We start from the raw sequence: 19854 nt of genomic DNA, 5'->3' as shown, positions 1-19854 counted from the left end.
TAAATTATAGGGTCGACAATGTATATTTTGTTTTACTTGGGGCCGTTTCATTTTAATATTGCTAAGTCATTGAAGTGGAAAATAAATGAACAAACGTATTTGTGCCGAAGCTTAGACTGTGGTTTGTTGCAGGACTCAATAAAAATGATATACATGCATTTCTCAGCAAAAGTTGGAGGCATATCCAAAAATACAGATCCTATATAGATTGCGACAAAAATAATAGCTCGTTTCTTCTTTTTTTCTTTTACATTTATTAAAGCTAAATTTGAGGATTCATATTCAAAATCCCTTTAGAAAGCCAACATACCACACGAAACATGTTATTCGTACATATTTCTTACCGAACTTTTTAACCCAAGGGGAGGAGTCCTCATTGCACATTTTTTTCATATTCCAAGATGGATTAATTAGACAATCTTTTTGATTTCTCATCGGTATTCGTATTGTGATCAAACTAAATTTAAATTCGCATCGAAAACTTCTACATTAAAGGGTAAAACGCTCTTGAACAAAAATGACTTAATATTCAAAATTCGAACTCGAAACCTCAGATAAAGGATGAGTAATACGTACCATTCTACCAAACCCTTATTGGAAATCAGCAACTTACTTATATAGCTATGCCAATTTTTATATAGTTAGTGCCAAATTAAAGTTGTCACCAGTATTCTAATTAAATCCAGTTAAGACTACTTGGATCTAAACATCACACACAAAAATAATACCAGAAATATCAAAGATCCTCCCAACATTTTCTTATCTTCTTATCATAGTAGGCCAATATGCTCTCTTTAATCAACTAGCTTTTAGAGAATCAATTAGATTGAGTTACAATTAGGATTACAGTCAAACTTCTCTATAACAATAATTTATTCTAACAGTCAAGTTTGCTTGGAACTATATTTCATGTGATATTATAATATATAAATAAAATATATATATTTATGTATATTCTTTATAACAAAACTTCACTATAACAGCGAAAAAAGTATCAAATTAAATGAAATTATTATAAAGATGTTTACTTGTACTTGGATCTTAATTACTTCCTACAAGTGATGTAAATTAAGCAGGATAATTCTCTCATGATATTGCACTTTAGATGAATCTAAGATCGAAAATTTATTAATTTTTTAAAATTTATTTGGACAGAAGAGGACCCCTGAATTAGGGGTGTACAAAGGAAACCGACAAACCACACCAATCTGATAATCCGAGTCAAATCGAGAAAAAAAACCCGACTATGATTTGGTGTTGGAAAAAAAATCCGACCATAATTGGTTTGGTTTGGTTTTAACTAAAGAAAGTCAAACCGAAACCAAACTAACATGACATTACATATATAGAAATCTTAGATATATTTAATATATAAATATACTTATTGTGATGTAATTTATAAATATTTCTTAAAAGATTTCGTAATTTTATCTTTTGAGGTATTATTTCAAGGTTGGACTTAGAAATTTTGAATGTTCCAATAATAAGTTTTATAGCCATTAATATTAGTACATTAAATACTGCTAACAAAAGCCCAAACCAAAATCAAATCAATACTAATGCTAACAAAAGATATTCAATTCAATACTACGAACGAGAATGTATTGAATATCTATTTTTTGTTTTGCAATAATTTAGATAAAAATGCATAACCTATTTTTATTTTTTCTTTAGCGTTTAGTCATGTAATTAATACTCCCTTATTAGTCTACTTATTTTAGCATGACTTAGTACTTTTAGATTATGTTTATTTTTATTATGGCTTTTTAACTAGCAATATTTATATTACATAATTTTAGTGCCTTTATTGTTGAATATTTTAGGATAATGCCATGACATATCTCATATTTTGTATTATTTTCTTGGAAAATACTTTATATAGTTGTATCTTACTAGGACTAAAGAAACATTTTGAGCACAATTTATATGTTTATTAGAGATAGTGCTATTACTTGAAGGATTAGGCCACCTTTGTATTTATTTGTACTAGGCTAAGCCCAATTTGATTTCTTAATAAGTTGGTCGGTCAGTGGCCCAAGTAGTTGAGTGGACTACCAATTATACCCTTGTATATATATAGCTTTTAGCGTACAGTTGTAAGAACGATGGATATTTTTCTGAAAGACAATGAACAGAGGCTTCTCGATTCCTTTCTCACTCTCTTAAACCCTAGCTAGTTTTCTTCAAATTTTTCAATCTACAGATGTTTACATGATATCAGAGCGGTCGATCCTGATGAATTTCGTCATTCTCTATCGATCGATATTACCCTCGAGCTGTTTTGGTGGGGTTTTTCATGTGCATCGATTTCTCGGTATTGCCGACGTCCGAGCTTTTTGCCGGTGAAGCTTGATTTTCTTTGGATTTTTCACTAATCCTCTTAGTATTCCAGCAAGGAACGGTTATTTTTTTGGATTTTCCATCATCTACTGGTTCGAGAGTTTTCGTGTCTTTAATCTTCTTCAGAGCTAGGGATTCTATCAAAATGACGTATCTTTTGGCTATGAAGAATTTGGGTAACATCAATTTTCTTTCCTGCTCGTCTTCATCTTCATTGCATATATTGAACTGACGTAGGGTTATACAATATCGATTTTGGTTGTTTGAATTGTATTGGTATTAATTCACAAAAATGGGTGATACTACTAGTAATGAGTCTAAATTTACTCCTCGTGCTTCAAGTCATCTATTCCTTCATCCTAGTGATGTCCCTGGTACATCACTGGTTGGTGTTCTTTTCTCAGGTACTGGATTTGGAGGTTGGAAAAGGAGCATTATCGTGTCTCTTTCAGCTAGAAATAAGATAACTTTTATCGATGGAACTCTCCATAGGCCTCCTATTAATTCACCCGAGTGCAAACAATGGGATAGGGTGAACAACATGGTAATTTCCTGGTTGACAAGCTCACTCTCCCCTGAAATTGCAGAAAATGTTCAATATTCGGAGACTGTTGAGAGTATTTGGAGGCAATTAAATACTAGGTATGGAACAGTTAATGGAACTAAGAAAATCAAAATTAAGAGGTAGTTGGCTTTTACATGTCAAGGGGCTCTTGATATTGCATCTTATTTTCACAAGTTGAAGAAGCTTTGGGATGAACTGATAGTCATGTCTTCCAATCATGCAAAAAGTTGTAATTGTGCTGCTGAGCCTGGTCTAGAGTAGGAAGAAGAAGAGAATAGGGTGCATCAGTTTCTAATGGGGTTGAGCGAGACATATGTTAATGTTAGAAGCAACATTTTGCTCATGAATCCACTGCCTTCACTTCACAATATTTATAACATTCTCTTACAAGATGAAAAACAAAGACAAGTCATTCCTACCACTCATTTTAGTTCTGATATGGCTTCTTTCCACGCAAGTGCCAACAATAAACCTCCTTCTCAACTAAGTCTTAACAAACAATACAATCAGAGAATTAATTTTGATCACTCCAATCAAAGGATGAATCTTGGGCAGTATAAGGGATCTTTATTCTGCAAGTACTGCAAAAAGAATAACCATACCATTGAGACATGTCACAGGCTGCATGATTTTCCACATAACTTTAAATTCACAAAAGGCAGGAAGTATTGAACTGCTGCCAACATTGAATCTTCTGCTTCTGGAGTTCCTACTGCTCCTACTACTTCTGGATCTGTTGGTCAAGAATCTATGATACCTGGACTAACAAAAGAACAGTGCAGTCAACTATTGATTTTTCTGCAAAGTTTAACTTTGGACTCTGATTCTCAGACAAATCTTATGGGATCTGCAAATTTTGCTGGTAATGTTTCTACTCAACCTTTGCCTGATTGTGATAGCTTCACTGCTTGCATGTTGTCTAGTACTGTTAGGAGTGTTTGGATAGTAGATTCAGGAGCAACTGATCATATGACATCTAGTAAAGATTTTCTTTTTGACATTAAACCACTTCCTGTTCCCTATTTAGTTTCCTTGCCAAATGGTTACAAAGTGAAAGTAACATGCACTGGTTCACGTACTTTGTCTCCTTCCTTTGTTTTGCATCATATGCTCTATATTCCATCATTTCAATATAACCTCATATCTGTTTATAAGTTGATTCAACAGTTTCACAGTTTTGTCCTTTTCACATCTTTTTCATGTTATATACATGACCCTTCCATGAAGAAGCTTCTGAAACTTGGTAAAGTGCACCATGGTCTTTACAAGCTTCTTCCACTTACCACTTCTAGCTCTTCCACTTCTAGTCTTTCTACTGTTCTCCCTAAACTGAATTGTATCTCTATTTCAGATTTAGCTGCTAATGTACTCTCCATGCATTCATCCCCTGCCTTTTTCCTAAATGGTACTACATCAATTGTAAATAATTCATCTTTGAATAATAATGTCCCTGTTGTGTGTGACAATACTACTTCTACTTTTTCTTGTGTAAAGTCTGATGTTTCTTGTATGAATTCTGTGAATGCTGTAACCTTTTCTGATATTCTTTGGTATCATAGATTGGATCACATCCCATTTGCTAAAATGAAGGCCATTCCTGCTATTTCTCCTAATATTTCCTCTAAGCAATCCTTCATTTGCCCAATTTGTCCTCTGGCTAGACAATATATATTGTCTTTTCCAGATAGTACCTCTAGTCCCACTTCCTTGTTTCGACTAATTCATATTGATATTTGGGGACCATATCATATGCAAACATATACTGGTGCAAAATATTTTTTAACAATTGTAGATGATTATAGTAGAGCCACTTGGACTCATTTAATGCATGCCAAAAGTAATGCTTTTCCTCTTCTCAAGGCTTTCATTGCAATGGTCCAAACACAATTTAACCTCCATGTTAAATCTATTAGAAGTGACAATGCCCTAGAGCTTGGCTCTTCTCTTTTCATGTCTCAATTTTTTTCTGATAATGGGATCTTACACCAAACAAGTTGCCCCCATACACCTCAACAAAATGGTATGGTAGAGCGAAAACACAAACATCTTTTAGAAACTTCAAGGGCTCTTTTATTTTAGTCAAAACTTCCTACAAAATTCTGGGGAGATTGCGTATTAACTGCCACTTATCTTATAAATAGATTTCCCTCAACTGTAATATCTGTAAGCACGTGATTTTTGCCCTATATGAGAATTACTCCCAAAAAATTCAAAATCAAATGATTTTCCTTGGTGTGCAATTTTGTGAGATTTTGTGATATTTTTGGATAATTATTTGTATTTGTCTGTGCATGTTTATTTGTTAAATTAACAAAAAAATATAAAAATATGTCGCATTTTGCATGTAGGATTTAATGCTATAATTGTTACTAATTAAGTTTGTTTACAAAAAATAAAAATTACAAAAATAGGCATCTTTTGCATTTTTAGCATTTAATGTCCAAATATACAATTTTATGCTTAATTATTACTTAATTGTGCGTTAATTATTATTGGGAGTTAATTTGCGCTTTTATAACTTAATTTAGTTCTTAATAATAATTTAAGTACTTTTATAATTTAGTTTTAGAAAAATAAAAGAAGAAAAGAGAACAAAAATACAAAGAAAAATCGGATTGGGCCACTTCTTCAAATTTCAACCCCAGGCCCAAACAATTGTCCAACCTTCCCCATGACCCGTCCATTTCAAACCGGGTCGACCCAATCCATAACCCAAATACCCAACCCCTCTTCATTTTTCATTTTTTCCAACACAAAAACAAAAAAAAAGAAAGGAAAACCCTAAAAACCTAAGGAAACCCATCCGCCCCCTCTCTCATTCTCTCCATCTGCTCCAAACCTTCCAAAATCCAAACCCCGCCTCCCATGGCTGCCCTTCACCAGCCCCATCGACGACCAACTCCCCATATCCGCCGGACCTTCCTTTTTCTTCAATATAAAAACCAAACACAAACCTTAACCTTCTTCCTCATGAATCAAACAACAATGGAACAAGTTGAAACCTAACCATCGTTGCTGCTTTTTCTTCTTCATCTCCGCTGCGTCGACGTCAAGTTCAACCATTCCGTCGACCTCCTCGTCGACCACTTTTCAGGCGACATGAGGCAGTCAGTCGACTCCTTTCTTCATCTTCGCCTTGCGTCGTCCAGTTCGTCACTCCAAAAGACCAGCCCGTCGTTGCTACTCCATTCCAGCTGCCTCGTCGAGCTGCTATTACTTCACTACTCCAGCAGTGTTACCGCTGCTTGCTCCGTCGAGCTCCACCATGAAAGCCCAGTCCACTGTTGAGCTCCCAAGGTCGAAAATCTCACATTTTTGCTTCTGCTCGCTACGTCGACCAGTTGCTTCTGCTTGCTGCGTCGACCAGTCCACTGCTTGCTCCTTCTGTTGTTCGAAGCCCCCCGTCGCCGCTGCTTCATCATCAACCAAGCAGGCCACGCTGCTGTGGCTGCTTTCATCTTCTTCGTACAAACGAACCAATCGCACCCCAGCTGCTTCTGTAACATGGCCGCTGCTGCGTCGAACTGCTTCACATGTGTTTCATCGTCCCTTCAGTGGCTTCTTAGGCTCGTGTTCATCGTCGTTTGTTCGAGTTTTGGTCGAGGTTTGTCGAAACAGTCCATACATATTTCGTTTCGATCCGGTTAGTAGATTTTGAGTTTTATTTTGTCCGTATTCCGTTTTGATATTCTCGAATCTAAAATCGGCAAATGTTTGTTTTGTTCATTATTTTGTGAATTTTTCAGTTTGTTTCATGTTTGTTTTATTATTCTTGTTTATTATTTAGGTAAAATTTGTTAGTTTAATGTTTGTTAGATTCAAATTGAAATTTAATTAATTATTTCTTCAATTTGTTTCATGTGTTATGTATTTTCCAGAAATTATTAATGTTGTTTGAGTCATTTAACCCGTCATGTTTGTTGTTTAAAAATAGATTTAGTTCATGTTCATCGTTGTTTGAAGTTCATTTTTAATCCAGTAATTTAATGTGAGTTCATGTTTTTGATTTGTTGATTTAGTTTGAATCATGTATTTTGTTGTTTGTAATGTTGTCTCTTTGCTCATTCATTTTTGGTCTAAGTTAACCAGGATTGGTTCCCAATATGGTTAATTTATTTCCATTAATTTGAATTTGTTGTTCATCGTGTTCATGTGATTTGTTGTTCGAAGATTGTTGAGAAATTGGTCATCTTGGCTATATTTTGGTTAAGTTATGATTAATTGATTGTTTAGAGCCGATGGGGGTAGTTTGGTAAATTGCAGTATCGTTCAGGGGTAAAATGGTAATTGCAATAAGGTCGGAGGGGTAGTTTGGTAATTGAACATTATTGTAATTCTTTATGTTAAGCATGGGGGACAAAATATAATGGGGGTGATGTTTGATATAATTGTTTAACATAATGGGGGACAAGACATAATGTAGTGGGGGAATATTGTATTTGTTTATGTTAGGCATGTGGGACAAATTATAATGGGTTGGGGTTGATGTATTTATTTAATGTAGGCATGGGGGACAAGGTTTAAAATAAAGAAAACATTAAGTAGTGGGGACAAAACATGCTCTTGGGGGAATAATTCCGGGTTGGGGATTCAAGACAAAGGTCTTGCTATATATATAGGGTCATTTGACACTTTTTGAAAAAAAAAATGATGATTGGGGGGAGATTATTAGGAGGACTTGAACACTGGACAGACTGGAAACATTTTGAGAGTAAAAGAGAAATGCAATTTGAACTTTCACTTGAATAATTTCCGTTTGCCTTTCTCGAGTGTTATTCAAAATCAGTAAACTACTGCATCTTGTATCCGTCTCTCTTCTGCTTTGACTATGATTGCACTTTGGTATTGCTGAGTTTTCAATCTGTTACTGGGTTATTCTACTGGTCATTACTGGTTTTGCGGTGTTGCTGAATCTGCTGTTGCTGTGGTATTATTGCTGCTGACTCCTACTTCTTTTCTTCTTGTACTGCCATTTCCAGGTACACATTTGTACACTCTCGGCTTGAAGCGAAATGAAATATTAATCAGGCTTCGTTCCTGTTGAATCCCTCCTGTTTAGATTTGTGTTTGAATATAATTTTCCTTTCTTGGTATAAAAATGTAGTCGATTTATTAATGAGTAATGGGGTTGCATATGTATAACTTCTTCATCCAATAATGTTAGTTTAAATTAATCAAATACTAGTTAATTTGTTTTGATATTATGGTGTGTCAATCTCATGTTTTAGTATTATTGAATAACAGAATATAGAATGAAAGCAGTTTTTCTTTGTACAAACTCGATCGCAATTTTCCATTCGCATTAGCCGTAAACTAATAACTAATAGGTTACATTTTTTAGCATGTAATTAATCAAGAGATTTTCTTTTATTTTAGAGACAAACTTAATAGAAAAAATGTAGTCACTGTAGGTTTATCCTTTTAAATAAAAATGAGACGAGCCTCGACAAACAAAAATGCATAGGCTGCGGGGCCCTCTAAATGTATATATTAAAATACTTAGAATTCGGGACATGCCGTTTAGCGAATTTTACGGCCTTCCCAAAATAACAATACGCTAGTTGCTTTAGGCGCACCTTTAATAATTTAACCTTCCTAAACACGGGTGCACATTTATGTGACCCAAATCCAAATCTCAACGGAGTCGAAATGTGTCTCTAATCACGGGTACATTGATTGTGACGTGGTTCGAGATGTGTGTCCATGACGTTGCAAATTCTTTTCAAAAAATAAGAATGATATGAGCCTCGCCAAATCAAAATACAAAACTGTGGGGCCCTCAGTAAATATTTGCTTTAAAATTGTTTAGACTTCGGGATGGACCGTTTAGTAAAATTTCACGGCCCTACCTAAAGTAAATGATACGCTAGTCACTTTAGGCGCGTATTTAATAATGTTACTTTCTTAAGCTTGGGTGTGAATTTCATGCGACCCAAATCCAAATCCCAAAACATCAAATAAAATGTGTTCCGGATTGTGGGTGCATTTCATGTGACGCAGTCCAAAGACGTGTTTTAAGCGATGTTCACATTCTTTTAAAAAATAATAATAATAAAGTGGTAAAAAGTTAAAATTGGCACATCGGTTCATAATTGTATTAAAATCAGATAAATAAGCCGAATATGACAGTTGAGCGACCGTGCTAGAACCACGGAACTCGGGAATGCCTAACACCTTCTCCCGGGTTAACAGAATTCCTTATCCGGATTTCTGGTTCGCAGACTGTAATATGGAGTCATTCTTTTCCTCGATTCGGGATTAAAATTGGTGACTTGGGACACCCTAAATATCCCAAGTGGCGACTCTGAAATAAATAAATAAATCCCGTTTCGATTGTCCTTTAATTGGAAAAAACTCCTTGTACCCTCGCTGGGGCGGAAAAAGGAGGTGTGACAATATCAAACAAAACTCCTTTTGAACTTTTATTTGATGTTGTACCATCCTATAACCATTTGAAACCTTTTGGCTGCCTTTGCTATGCTTCAGTTCCCAAGTGTCAAAAGGATAAATTTCAGCCAAGGGCTGTCCTTTGTGTGTTCATTGGTTACCCTTTTGGGAAGAAGGGCTATAAGCTTTACAATTTGCAAAATAAGTCTGTACTTATTTCTAGAGATGTCCATTTTCATGAAGTTGTTTTTCCATTTCATCTCTCAGACTCTCCTTATTCTATACCTTCTCCTTTACCTCCTTCTCCATCTACAATCATTTCCAACCCTTCTGGTCCTTCAGCTGTTGATGTTTCTCTTCCTCCTTCCTTTACCCCTTTTTCACCTATTTCTACTTCTTTACCCATTTCCACTCCTGCTTCTCCTCCTTCCAGTTTTTCTTTTTCTCTCCATTCTGATTCATCTCCAGCTCAATCCTCTCCTTCACCTATTTCTTCCAGTCCTACTGCTCCTAGGAAATCAACCAGAACTCACAATATTCCTTCTCACCTTCAGGATTATGTCGTATCCCTTCCTCCCTCTTTATGCTCCTCTACTACCATCATTACTGCTGCACTAACAGCTGCAGTTGAGCCTCATTCTTACCATCAAGCTGCTATAAGTCCTGCTTGGCAAGAGGCCATGACAAAAGAGTTTGAGGCTTTGGAGGCTAATCACACATTGGACATTGTTGACTTGCCTCCAGGTAAGAAGCCAATTGGGTGCAAATAGGTTTACAAAATTAAGTATAGGGCTGATGGTTCTGTTGAGAGGTATAAAGCAAAGCTAGTAGCTAGAGGTGACACTCAAGTAGAGGGTGTAGATTTTGCTGAAACATTTTCACCTGTTGTAAAGATGTGTACTGTTAGATGCCTCATTGCTTTTGCTGTCAAACATAATTGGTCATTGTTTCAATTGGATGTGAATAACGCATTTTTTCATGGGGACTTAGATGAAGAAGTCTACCTGAGATTGCCACAGGGTCTTTCTGTTGGTTCTTCTCTTCCTTCTTCTTCTTCTTCTTCTTCTTCTTGCAAATTAAAGAAATCCTTGTATGGTTTGAAACAAGCTTATCGGCAATGGTATGTAAAGTTATCTCAGTCTCTTTGTTCTAGAGGGTACACTCATTCTTTGAATGACTATTCATTATTTTTCAAAAGAACTGATGCTTCCTTTGTTTTCATTGCTGTCTATGTGGGTGATATCATCCTCACTGGCAATGATATAGCTGAAATTACTGCCTTAAAGAGTTTTTTGGATGCTGAATTCAAGATAAAGGATTTGGGCCACCTTAACTATTTTCTTGGCATTGAGGTGCTTTATCATTCCTCAGGGGTTCTTCTACACCAAAGAAAATTTATCTCTGATCTATTGACTGAGTTTAAGTGCTCAGATGTCTCTCCTGTTGTGTGCCCTCTTGCTTTGTCCACCAAGTTACATTCTGAGGCTGGGGATGTCTTGCCTAGGCCTGATGCTTATCGAAGCTTAATTGGTAAACTCAATTTTCTCACTCATACTAGGCCCGACTTATGTTTTGCTGTGCAACATCTTAGTCAATTTCTTAAGACCCCTCGAGTCCCTCATATGGAAGCTGCATTACATGTTTTAAGGTACTTAAAGGGTACTCCCGATGTTGGTATTTTTTGAACAATTCTTCTGATCTTTCTCTCCATGGCTACTGTGATAGTGACTGGACATCCTGCCTTTAGATTCGCAAATCTGTTACTGGTTTCTGTGTTTCTTTTGGAGGTAGTTTAATAAGCTGGAAGTCTAAGAAACAACAGGTGATGTCTCTCTCTTCTGCTGAATCAGAATACAGGGCCCTAAGCAACGTTGTGGCTGAATTGTCTTGGTTGGCTCGTTTGTTTTCTGATCTAGGTATGCCTCTCTTAGCACCTATACCTGTTTTTTGTGACAGTATGGCTGCGATTCATATTGCTAAGAATCTGGTATTCCACGAGCGCACCAAACACATTGAGCTCGATTGCCATTTCATCCGCACTAAGTTGACTGATGGTTTGATATCTTTGAGTCACATTAATACTGCTTCCCAGCCAGCTGATGTATTCACTAAGTCTCTTACAGGTGCTTCTCATCATTTTTTGCTTGGCAAGTTGGGCGTGTGCACACCCTCCAACTTGACGGGGTATTAGAGATAGTGCTATTACTTGAAGGATTGGACCACCTTTGTATTTATTTGTACTGGGCTAAGCCCAATTGTTGATTTCTTAATAAGTTGGTTGGGTAGTGGCCCAAGTAGTTGAGTGGACTACCAATTATACCCTTGTATATATATAGCTTTTATCATACAGATGTAAGATCGATGGATATTTTTCTGAAAGACAATGAACAGAGGCTTCTCGATTCCTCTCTCACTTTCTCTTAAACCCTAGCTATTTTTCTTCAAATTTTTCGATCTACAGATGTTTACAATATTTTGTTCTATGAAGATTTTACCGGAAAAAAACCCTGAAAAAATCCGAATAACCTGAAAACCCGAGAAAAATCGAGAGTGAAAAACCCGAGCTTTATTGGTCTTTAGATTTAGTAACCCGACACAATTGGTTTGGTTTGGTAATTGTAAAATCCGAACCAACCCGACCTATGTACACCCCTACCCAGAATTATTAGAAAAGAGGAAGATACTGGTAAAAATTGAATTTAAGTTTTCAGAATGGAAACATGGTTGAACATTTTTCTAAATTTTTTTTAATGACAAAGTGAATATTAGTCCATGAAACCGACTTTTGCAGGAAAACAAATGTACTGAGGACTTGTGCTCTTTGCGTCTTCCCTGAGACTTTTTGCACTGTTCTTACTTTGGAGTCTCGAGAGTTTGAATTGCTTTCTCTATAGAATTTAGAAAATTAGTATAGCTAGGTCTTTTACTTTATACAACATGACGTACCATTTCATCCTCTTTCCTATCGTCACATTAATTACGTCCAAACTTCCAAGTTTAAGGCACTCCCCTAATCTTAAAATTTACTGTTTATAGAAAATTAATAAATGAAAATCTCTTATCCAGTCAAGTCTCTCTATAACAATCTCGTTTGTTCTAATATTTTTTGGCTGTTATAGTAAATTATTGTTATAGAGGACATACATTATGACATAACATAAAAATAGGTTTCGGAAAAATATAGATTTTATAGTGACGGGTTGTTATACAGAGATGCGGTATAGAAAGATCTGACCGTACACGCACTCATCACTTAACTAATTTTTAAATGATATTTTTGCTATTATTTTTATTTATTGAGGTTAAATTGATTTGTTTGGACTTTGGTATAAACACTTAGAGTAATTATTTACTTTTTTTCTTTCGTTCAAATGGAATACATTTCAATTACGTTTAGAAAATGGACTCAAGAAAAATAGACAAAAAGAATCTTGGAAAACAGTATTCCATTTTTTTTTAAAACTTTCCTATCTTTAGGTAAGTTTATTAAAGATAAATAGATAATAATCGAGGAATCCTCGTATTCCAAAATCCCCTTGGAAATTAAGCAATCTTAGCACATGAAACATGCTCGTTGTTCCCAAATTTTCACTTAACTTTATTAACACAAAAGAAGAAACAAAAAGAAGAAAAACCTATACACAAGAGGCTCATTGCAAATATTTTAATATTCCAAGTTTATGATCCGTTACTTGGAGTGGACAACTTACAATTTGGATAAGACCTAGCTAGGAGTATAAAGTAATGACACAAGTTAAAGTTTCAAAGTGGTTGTTTTTTAAAAATTGGGATGTCCCCTAAAGGGACAAGTGGTAGTCTAACTAATTCTAGTCTAGCTAGGAACCCCTCACTAAGTGGGGTAAGTGTGGGACAATACAAACAAGAGTGTTTTTTTTTTTTTCAAGTTATAGATAAAATTACATTATTATGTCTAACCAAAGAATATTTACAAGTAAGCCTTCTTACAATATGATTTTTTTAATGTTGAAAATAAAATAGATTACCTGCTAAAACAGGTAAAAATGATATGATAGTGTAAAATCCTTATATTGACCATGTACTCTATCCGTTCACTTTTACTTGTCCACAATAGACTTAATACGCCCCTTAAAAAATGATAACTAAAGTACATATTTTACCATAATACCCATAAAAATAATAGCATTTTAAAAAGTCTTGTGAAATACTTTGGGAATGAGTAGTTAATAATAAGGGTAAAACAGGAAAAGAATTTTAGTTTTCTTTTGATTTTCTAAAATAGATAAGTAAAAGCGAAAATGCATTTTTAGGAGGAAAAATGACATTGTATAGTTGCTCTCAAAATAAAAAATATACATTTTTGTATACATTTTGTATATATACACATTACGTATGTTATATACAAATTTTATATACTTTTTTGACTATCGAATGTAAATAGTTTCTGGCGCGGGCTAAAAGTAAAAAAAGCTCCAATGACCAATAGTTCTACCGCTAGCACGTACTTAAAAAACTATTCTAAACTACAAACAAATAGACGTAACATAAAAGAGTGAAGGTCCACCTACACCTTCCGATCTTCTACGTAGTCAATAGTCATTTATATAATAGGCTAAAATGCTTTCTTTGATGCACGAGTTTGGAGAATCAAATTAGATTAATCAAAACACTCTTTCAACGGAATTATTTTAGTACGCTCTTTTTCTTTTTTCAATTCCAATTGCTAAGAAAATTATTCGTGTAAGAATGTGAGTTATAACATAACAAGAAGATTGTTAAAAGCTTTTTGTAACTGTTTACCGAAAAAACGGTACAGTTAAATTTCTAACATGGTTTATAAATACATGAATTAAATTGATCCGATAAGATAAAGTAATGAAGAAGAAAGCGATCAAAATAAGGATAATTAAAGAAGAGACAAGCCTGAGCTTCAGAATATTCCTACCGGGATAACATAATTGATTCGAGCACACTTATATAAAGCTTAAAAGAATGAAAGAAAGAATATTAGTCTTTTGTTTTTAGTATATCTTCCCCTTACAGTAGAATGAAGGCCTCTATTTATACTAGAGCTATGATTACAAATCATAGCCCTCGTAACTACCAACATTAATGCTATAATAAAAGGTAATTAAGAGGTGATAAAGAATGCTAAAGGGTAATAAAGTCTAATAAAAGCTAATATAGGCCGGAGAAATCTTGGAGTCTTCTGTAGCGTTTCCATAATGATCATATTTTGAATTGCTTCTTATCCGGTCAAAGGTTCGTATCTGATATTACCATGGTTGAGTCACTGCCAACTGGTCATCCTTGACACATATCGCTTCCCAAATCACTCAGTCCCTCCACTCCCTTTTGCTTGTCTACTATTCTAAAAATAGATTTTCACTTTTACTTGTCACTTTTAGTATTTCAAAAGAAGACAATTTCTTTTTTCCTGTTATACCTACCATATTAATTACCCATTTCAAATCATTTTCTCAAATCCATTAAAAATATGCATCAATTAATATGAGTATCATGTTAAATTATGCATTTTATTTATTATTTCTTAAGGGATGCGCAAAGTCAAAAGTGAACAATTAAAAATAAACAAGAGGGAGTAATTCTTGAGACCGATTTTTACGGTATACAACAACTGATATAACTTAAATTCGGATATTACCCTCATCACGATAAGGCAAGATAAACTTATATCAGAGAACTATTCATGATTTGTCTGTTTGAAACGAAAACGTTGAAGACCTTTTCTTTTTCTCCTTTCTAAAATGGGAAAATGTGCAAATTTGTCCCTATACTACTAAAAATTGCTCAATTTTATCCTCAATTATAATTTTGGTCCATTCACACCCTTCCCCTTTGCAACTTTTCTCGTATTGCGCTTGCATTAATGGAGCTTTAGTTTGAAATTGGTAGTCCTTTGCTCAAATTCTTCAAGAAAAAGATTCAAATTGATCATTTAACTTTTGACTACGATTTAAAATTACCTCATATTAGACAGTTGGAGCTCAATTAGGGGTCAAGAATATATATATAAAAAAGACTTTTTCGAATGACACAATAATATTAGACCAAAAGTTTAATAAAGGTTAAAATTGGCCCGATTTTGGTAGTACAATTCTTAATTACTCCGCAAACTGACTTTTGAGAAGAAGAAAAAAAACAGGTAGAATGAGGATTTATGTTCTTTGCCTCTTCCCTCAAGCCTTTAACCTGTAATATCAGGTTGGTAATCTAATTATGCAATAGAGGAGTAGCCTAATTAAAGACCAAAATCAATTTTAAGGGGACTCCTAAATAATGACTTCTCATTTAGAAGAAAAAAGTTAGTGATAGCTCTACTTCAAGATCAACAATAGAGAACAATCCTTCCAATCTAACATCAAAATCTAGGACTTGTACAACTTGTAATAATCAAATCAAAAAGTATTATATGCTTTAACCCTGTAAAGAAAATTTCAAAGGGACCACCATATGTAGTGTAATAATTACTACCTTATCAAATTCGGAAATGCTTTAGCATATTACACCCTCTTTACAAGCAAGGTACTCGATTCATTTACATTTTCCCTCCCCCTTAATTTATTCCCGTCTTTCTCCTCACTATATATACCTTGCATGCATGCTTCAGTTAACATCATCAAACCAAATCCAGTACTCTTTTCTTTTTCAAAGGCCAAATTAAAAAGCCCAAGAAAATGGCAAGTCGTGCTTTGGTGCCAGCTGCTCATCATGGTAAGCCTGCGCAGCCAATGGCGAGGCGAGAACGCCCAGTATTCTCAATGTCTGATGATCATGCCATGTCCAAGAAAATTCTTGATACTCACAATCCTGATGGTCGCGAAGTTGATGTTAAAATCATCCTCCATGTCGTCGAGGAGATTTTTCAACATGCTTACCCTGCTCGCATTGATGGCATGCTACATGTAACATTTACTTTTTCTTTGGCTTGATTACATGATATATAATCTAATTTTCTGAACACATTTCTTGTCAAAAGAACGGCGTTTTGTTTTCTTAACTTTTGTTTGCAATGCTATATGTTTTCAGGGCACTACTGATCAGCACCATGAAGCCAACATTGAAGCATTGAAGTTAGAAGAAAAGGCATCACTTGCCTTTGATGGCATACTCGAAGGATTGGCTTATATCATACACAAAGTCTCTTGCGAGGTTGATTAATATAACTTGTGTCCCATTTTCTAACACACTTTTCTTTTTAGTCTGTCCTTTTGTAATCCCCACGAATCTATGACATATATGATACCATAAAATAAGAATTGGTCTGTTTATTTGATTATTCTTTTATGGCTATAACACGTTTGTCTTTACAAAATGTAATTGCAGTTGACATGCAAGTGCTCAGGTGGAGGGGATACTTATTCGACAACAATGGCAATTTTAGCTATGCTCTCTGGCTACCAATGGGACGCAAAACTCGTGCTATCCTTAGCAGCATTTGCCATTACCTATGGTGAATTCTGGCTGGTGGCTCAGATGTTTGCTACTCATCCCTTGGCAAAATCTGTGGCTCTCTTGAAACAGCTACCAGATACTATGGAACACCATGCTTCCCTCAAGTCGCGATTTGATGCCATCAACGAACTTATCAAGGCCATTTTGGAAGTAACCAAACGCATAATTGAATTCAAGAGGCTTCCTTCTCAGTACATCTCTGAAGATCAACCACCTCTGTCTATTGCTATTTCCCACATTCCTACGGCTGTTTATTGGACCATTAAAAGTATTGTTGCTTGTGCCTCTCAACTTACTAGCCTTCTTGGAATGAACTATGAGTAAGCCCCTCCGTTTAACGACAATATTTCTTCTTCTTCTTCTTCTTCTTTTTTTTTTTTTTTTTTTTGTAATTTGGTTCAAATGGAAGTAACATTATTACATGCAAACAAATGGAATATGCAGGATGATAGCAGCTACTACATCAGACACATGGGAAATGTCAAGCTCCACTCACAAGCTGAGAAACATAAGCGATCACCTCAAAGCTGAATTAGAGCGTTGCTATCATCATATTCGTGAGTATATTTAATCATCGAATCATAAATATACAAGAAAATGGAAGAGAAGTGACAGATTAAGATAAGAAATAAGTATCTTAGCGAAATTGAAACTTCAAAATCCTTCACAAGGAGTCAAGAAATCATCATAAAGTAACAAAACCATGATTTATACTAGAACTGAAATTTTCTAAAGGGCTTAATTATATCTATTCCATGCAGAGGAGAAGATGCACGTTGAGTACTATCAGATGCTGGTGCACCTCTTTGAGACAACTCAATTCGACAACATGAAGATAAACAGGGGAATGATTTATATCAAGGATGATTTACTCCCACTTGAAGTAGGAACCACTCGCACGAGGGTACGTTCAAATTTTACTTGTTTTAACCTGAAAGAAAGATTATGTTTTTTCCTGTGTTAAAGATTATGTTTTCCTTGACTTCAGGCTAGTATTGAGGTGCTTAGAAGAAAGACTGTTCTGCTTCTTCTGTCAGATCTTGACGCCAGCCCTGAAGAGCTGTTAGTACTGTCTCATATATACACTGAATCAAGGGCAAGGCCAGAACTTCAATACGAAATAGTGTGGCTTCCAATTGTGGATAGATCAAGGGGATGGAATGAAGAGCAGGAAATGAAATTTAAGGAGCTGCAAGCAATTATGCCGTGGTACACATTGCACCATCCTTCTTTGTTAGAGCCAGCAATCGTCAAGTTTGTCAAAGAAAGGTGGCATTTCTCTAAGAAAATGATGCTTGTAACCTTGGATCCACAACAGGGTAAAGTGGCCTGTCCAAATGCTATTCACATGGCTTGGATTTGGGGAAATTTGGCCTATCCCTTCACTATTTCCAAAGAGGAAGCTTTGTGGAGCGTTGAATCTTGGCGTCTTGAGCTAGTCGTCGATGGCATTGATCAGAATTTAATTGAATGGGTAAATTTACAACAAAATCCTTTGCTATTTTTATACTCACATCCTTGTACTAATGGTAATAAAAATCTTGCTTTTATAATGTGGCAATCAGATGACGAGTGGGAAGTTTATCTGTTTATATGGAGGAGAAGACATAGAATGGATCCGTAGTTTCACAAAATCAGCAAAAAGTGTAGCACAAAGAGCTGGGATTGATCTACTAATGATGTATGTTGGGAAGAGCAACAACAAGGAGCGAGTTCGAAGAATCAACAGCATGGTAACAGCAGAAAATCTGAGTTATTGTTTGATGGACTTAACATCAGTTTGGTACTTTTGGACAAGAATAGAGAGCATGTTTTATTCTAAAATGCAGCTTGGAAAGACAATCCAAGAAGATAAAATTATGCAAGAAGTGTTGACAATGCTGAGTTTTGATGGAAGTGATCAAGGTTGGGCACTTATAAGCAGAGGATCGTTCGAAATGGCACGAGCCAAAAGTCAGATAATCACCAAAACATTAGATGATTACACTGTTTGGGAGGAAGATGCTAGAGAAAAAGGATTTGTGCCCGCACTTATTGATTATTTTCTGCAATTGCACACTCCTCAGCACTGCAATCGCTTAATTCTACCCGGACTTGATGGGGATATTCCAGAAATGATAGTGTGTGCAGAATGTGGAAGGCCAATGGAGAGGTTTTTCATGTACCGTTGCTGCACTGATTGAGGGGTTGTCTCTATTCAATCTATTGCTTGTTATATAGTAATGTGGTTCCTTAGTTTCTATGCTAAGGAATTTTCATCTTTGTTGTCCAAAATAATAGTTGGTCTTTGTACCACTTTTGTTTTACTATATGTAAGTCATGTGTTGTATGTAATTGTCTAGCTCTCAAAGGATGTCTTTGATCAGCTCTAGACTACTATTTGAGTGTGTAATAATTTATAGGTAATGAAATTGAGGCACGTCTTTTTTAGTTACTTTGGTCTTTTTTTCTAACTTCCATTGAAGAGTTTCCTTGTTATGGGGTTGTCATAAGTCATAGCCGCTCCTATTCTATAAATAATCACATTGAACTAAAATGCTTTATCAGTATGATGGTAAAGAATGGAACAATGATACATATAGAGGCACAGGAACAAGGGAAGTTACGTTGTTTTTCTTGACATCAAGTGAGATCATGTGATTTGTTACGCGGCGCCTTCCTAAGATGTTTTGGATGGGCGACATAAGGCTAAGCAACTGATGTCCGTGTGGTTATTATCTCCCAACTGGGTTCCCTTCCGTACGCTAGACGAGACTGTGACTGTCGTACGAGAAAATCAATGTCAAGAGTAATTGAGAGAACAAAAATGAAAATGAGAATGAAAGAAAGTTTGATTGAATTAATGCAAGCTATTACATAAAGGCAACATGGTGTCGAAGGGGAAAGACACCAATACAGAAAATTGTTTGCTTGCTTGAAAGTTAGACTACTTGATCCCCCTAATAATGCTTAAAAAAAATAAACCAAAGTTACAAGGTATTGACATAAATAAGCTAGAGACTATAATGGAAATACAAGAAGTAAAGCTACTCTATATTTATAACAAAAAGGACTTAGATTCCTACAAAGTAAAAGCAGGTCCGTTGGCGGCAACCTTGACTTTAGCA

General features: G+C 35.4%; 1 protein-coding gene across 1 annotated transcript; it reads left to right on the top strand.

Annotated features, from left to right (window-relative positions):
* The first annotated feature begins 15969 nt into the window (after positions 1 to 15969).
* LOC107790470 (protein SIEVE ELEMENT OCCLUSION B-like) lies at positions 15970 to 18930 on the top strand. The gene is given in 7 exon segments (NM_001325498.1): positions 15970 to 16197; positions 16322 to 16444; positions 16619 to 17067; positions 17192 to 17304; positions 17509 to 17651; positions 17736 to 18221; positions 18313 to 18930. Coding segments are annotated over 7 exon segments (2160 nt in total).
* The last annotated feature ends 924 nt before the right edge of the window (positions 18931 to 19854 follow it).

The sequence above is a fragment of the Nicotiana tabacum genome, chromosome 6 (genome assembly GCF_000715075.1).
Source record: "Nicotiana tabacum cultivar K326 chromosome 6, ASM71507v2, whole genome shotgun sequence".
Taxonomy (NCBI): Eukaryota; Viridiplantae; Streptophyta; class Magnoliopsida; order Solanales; family Solanaceae; genus Nicotiana; species Nicotiana tabacum.
Note: the sequence above shows the minus strand (reverse complement) of the source record. Positions and strands in the feature narration are given on the sequence as shown.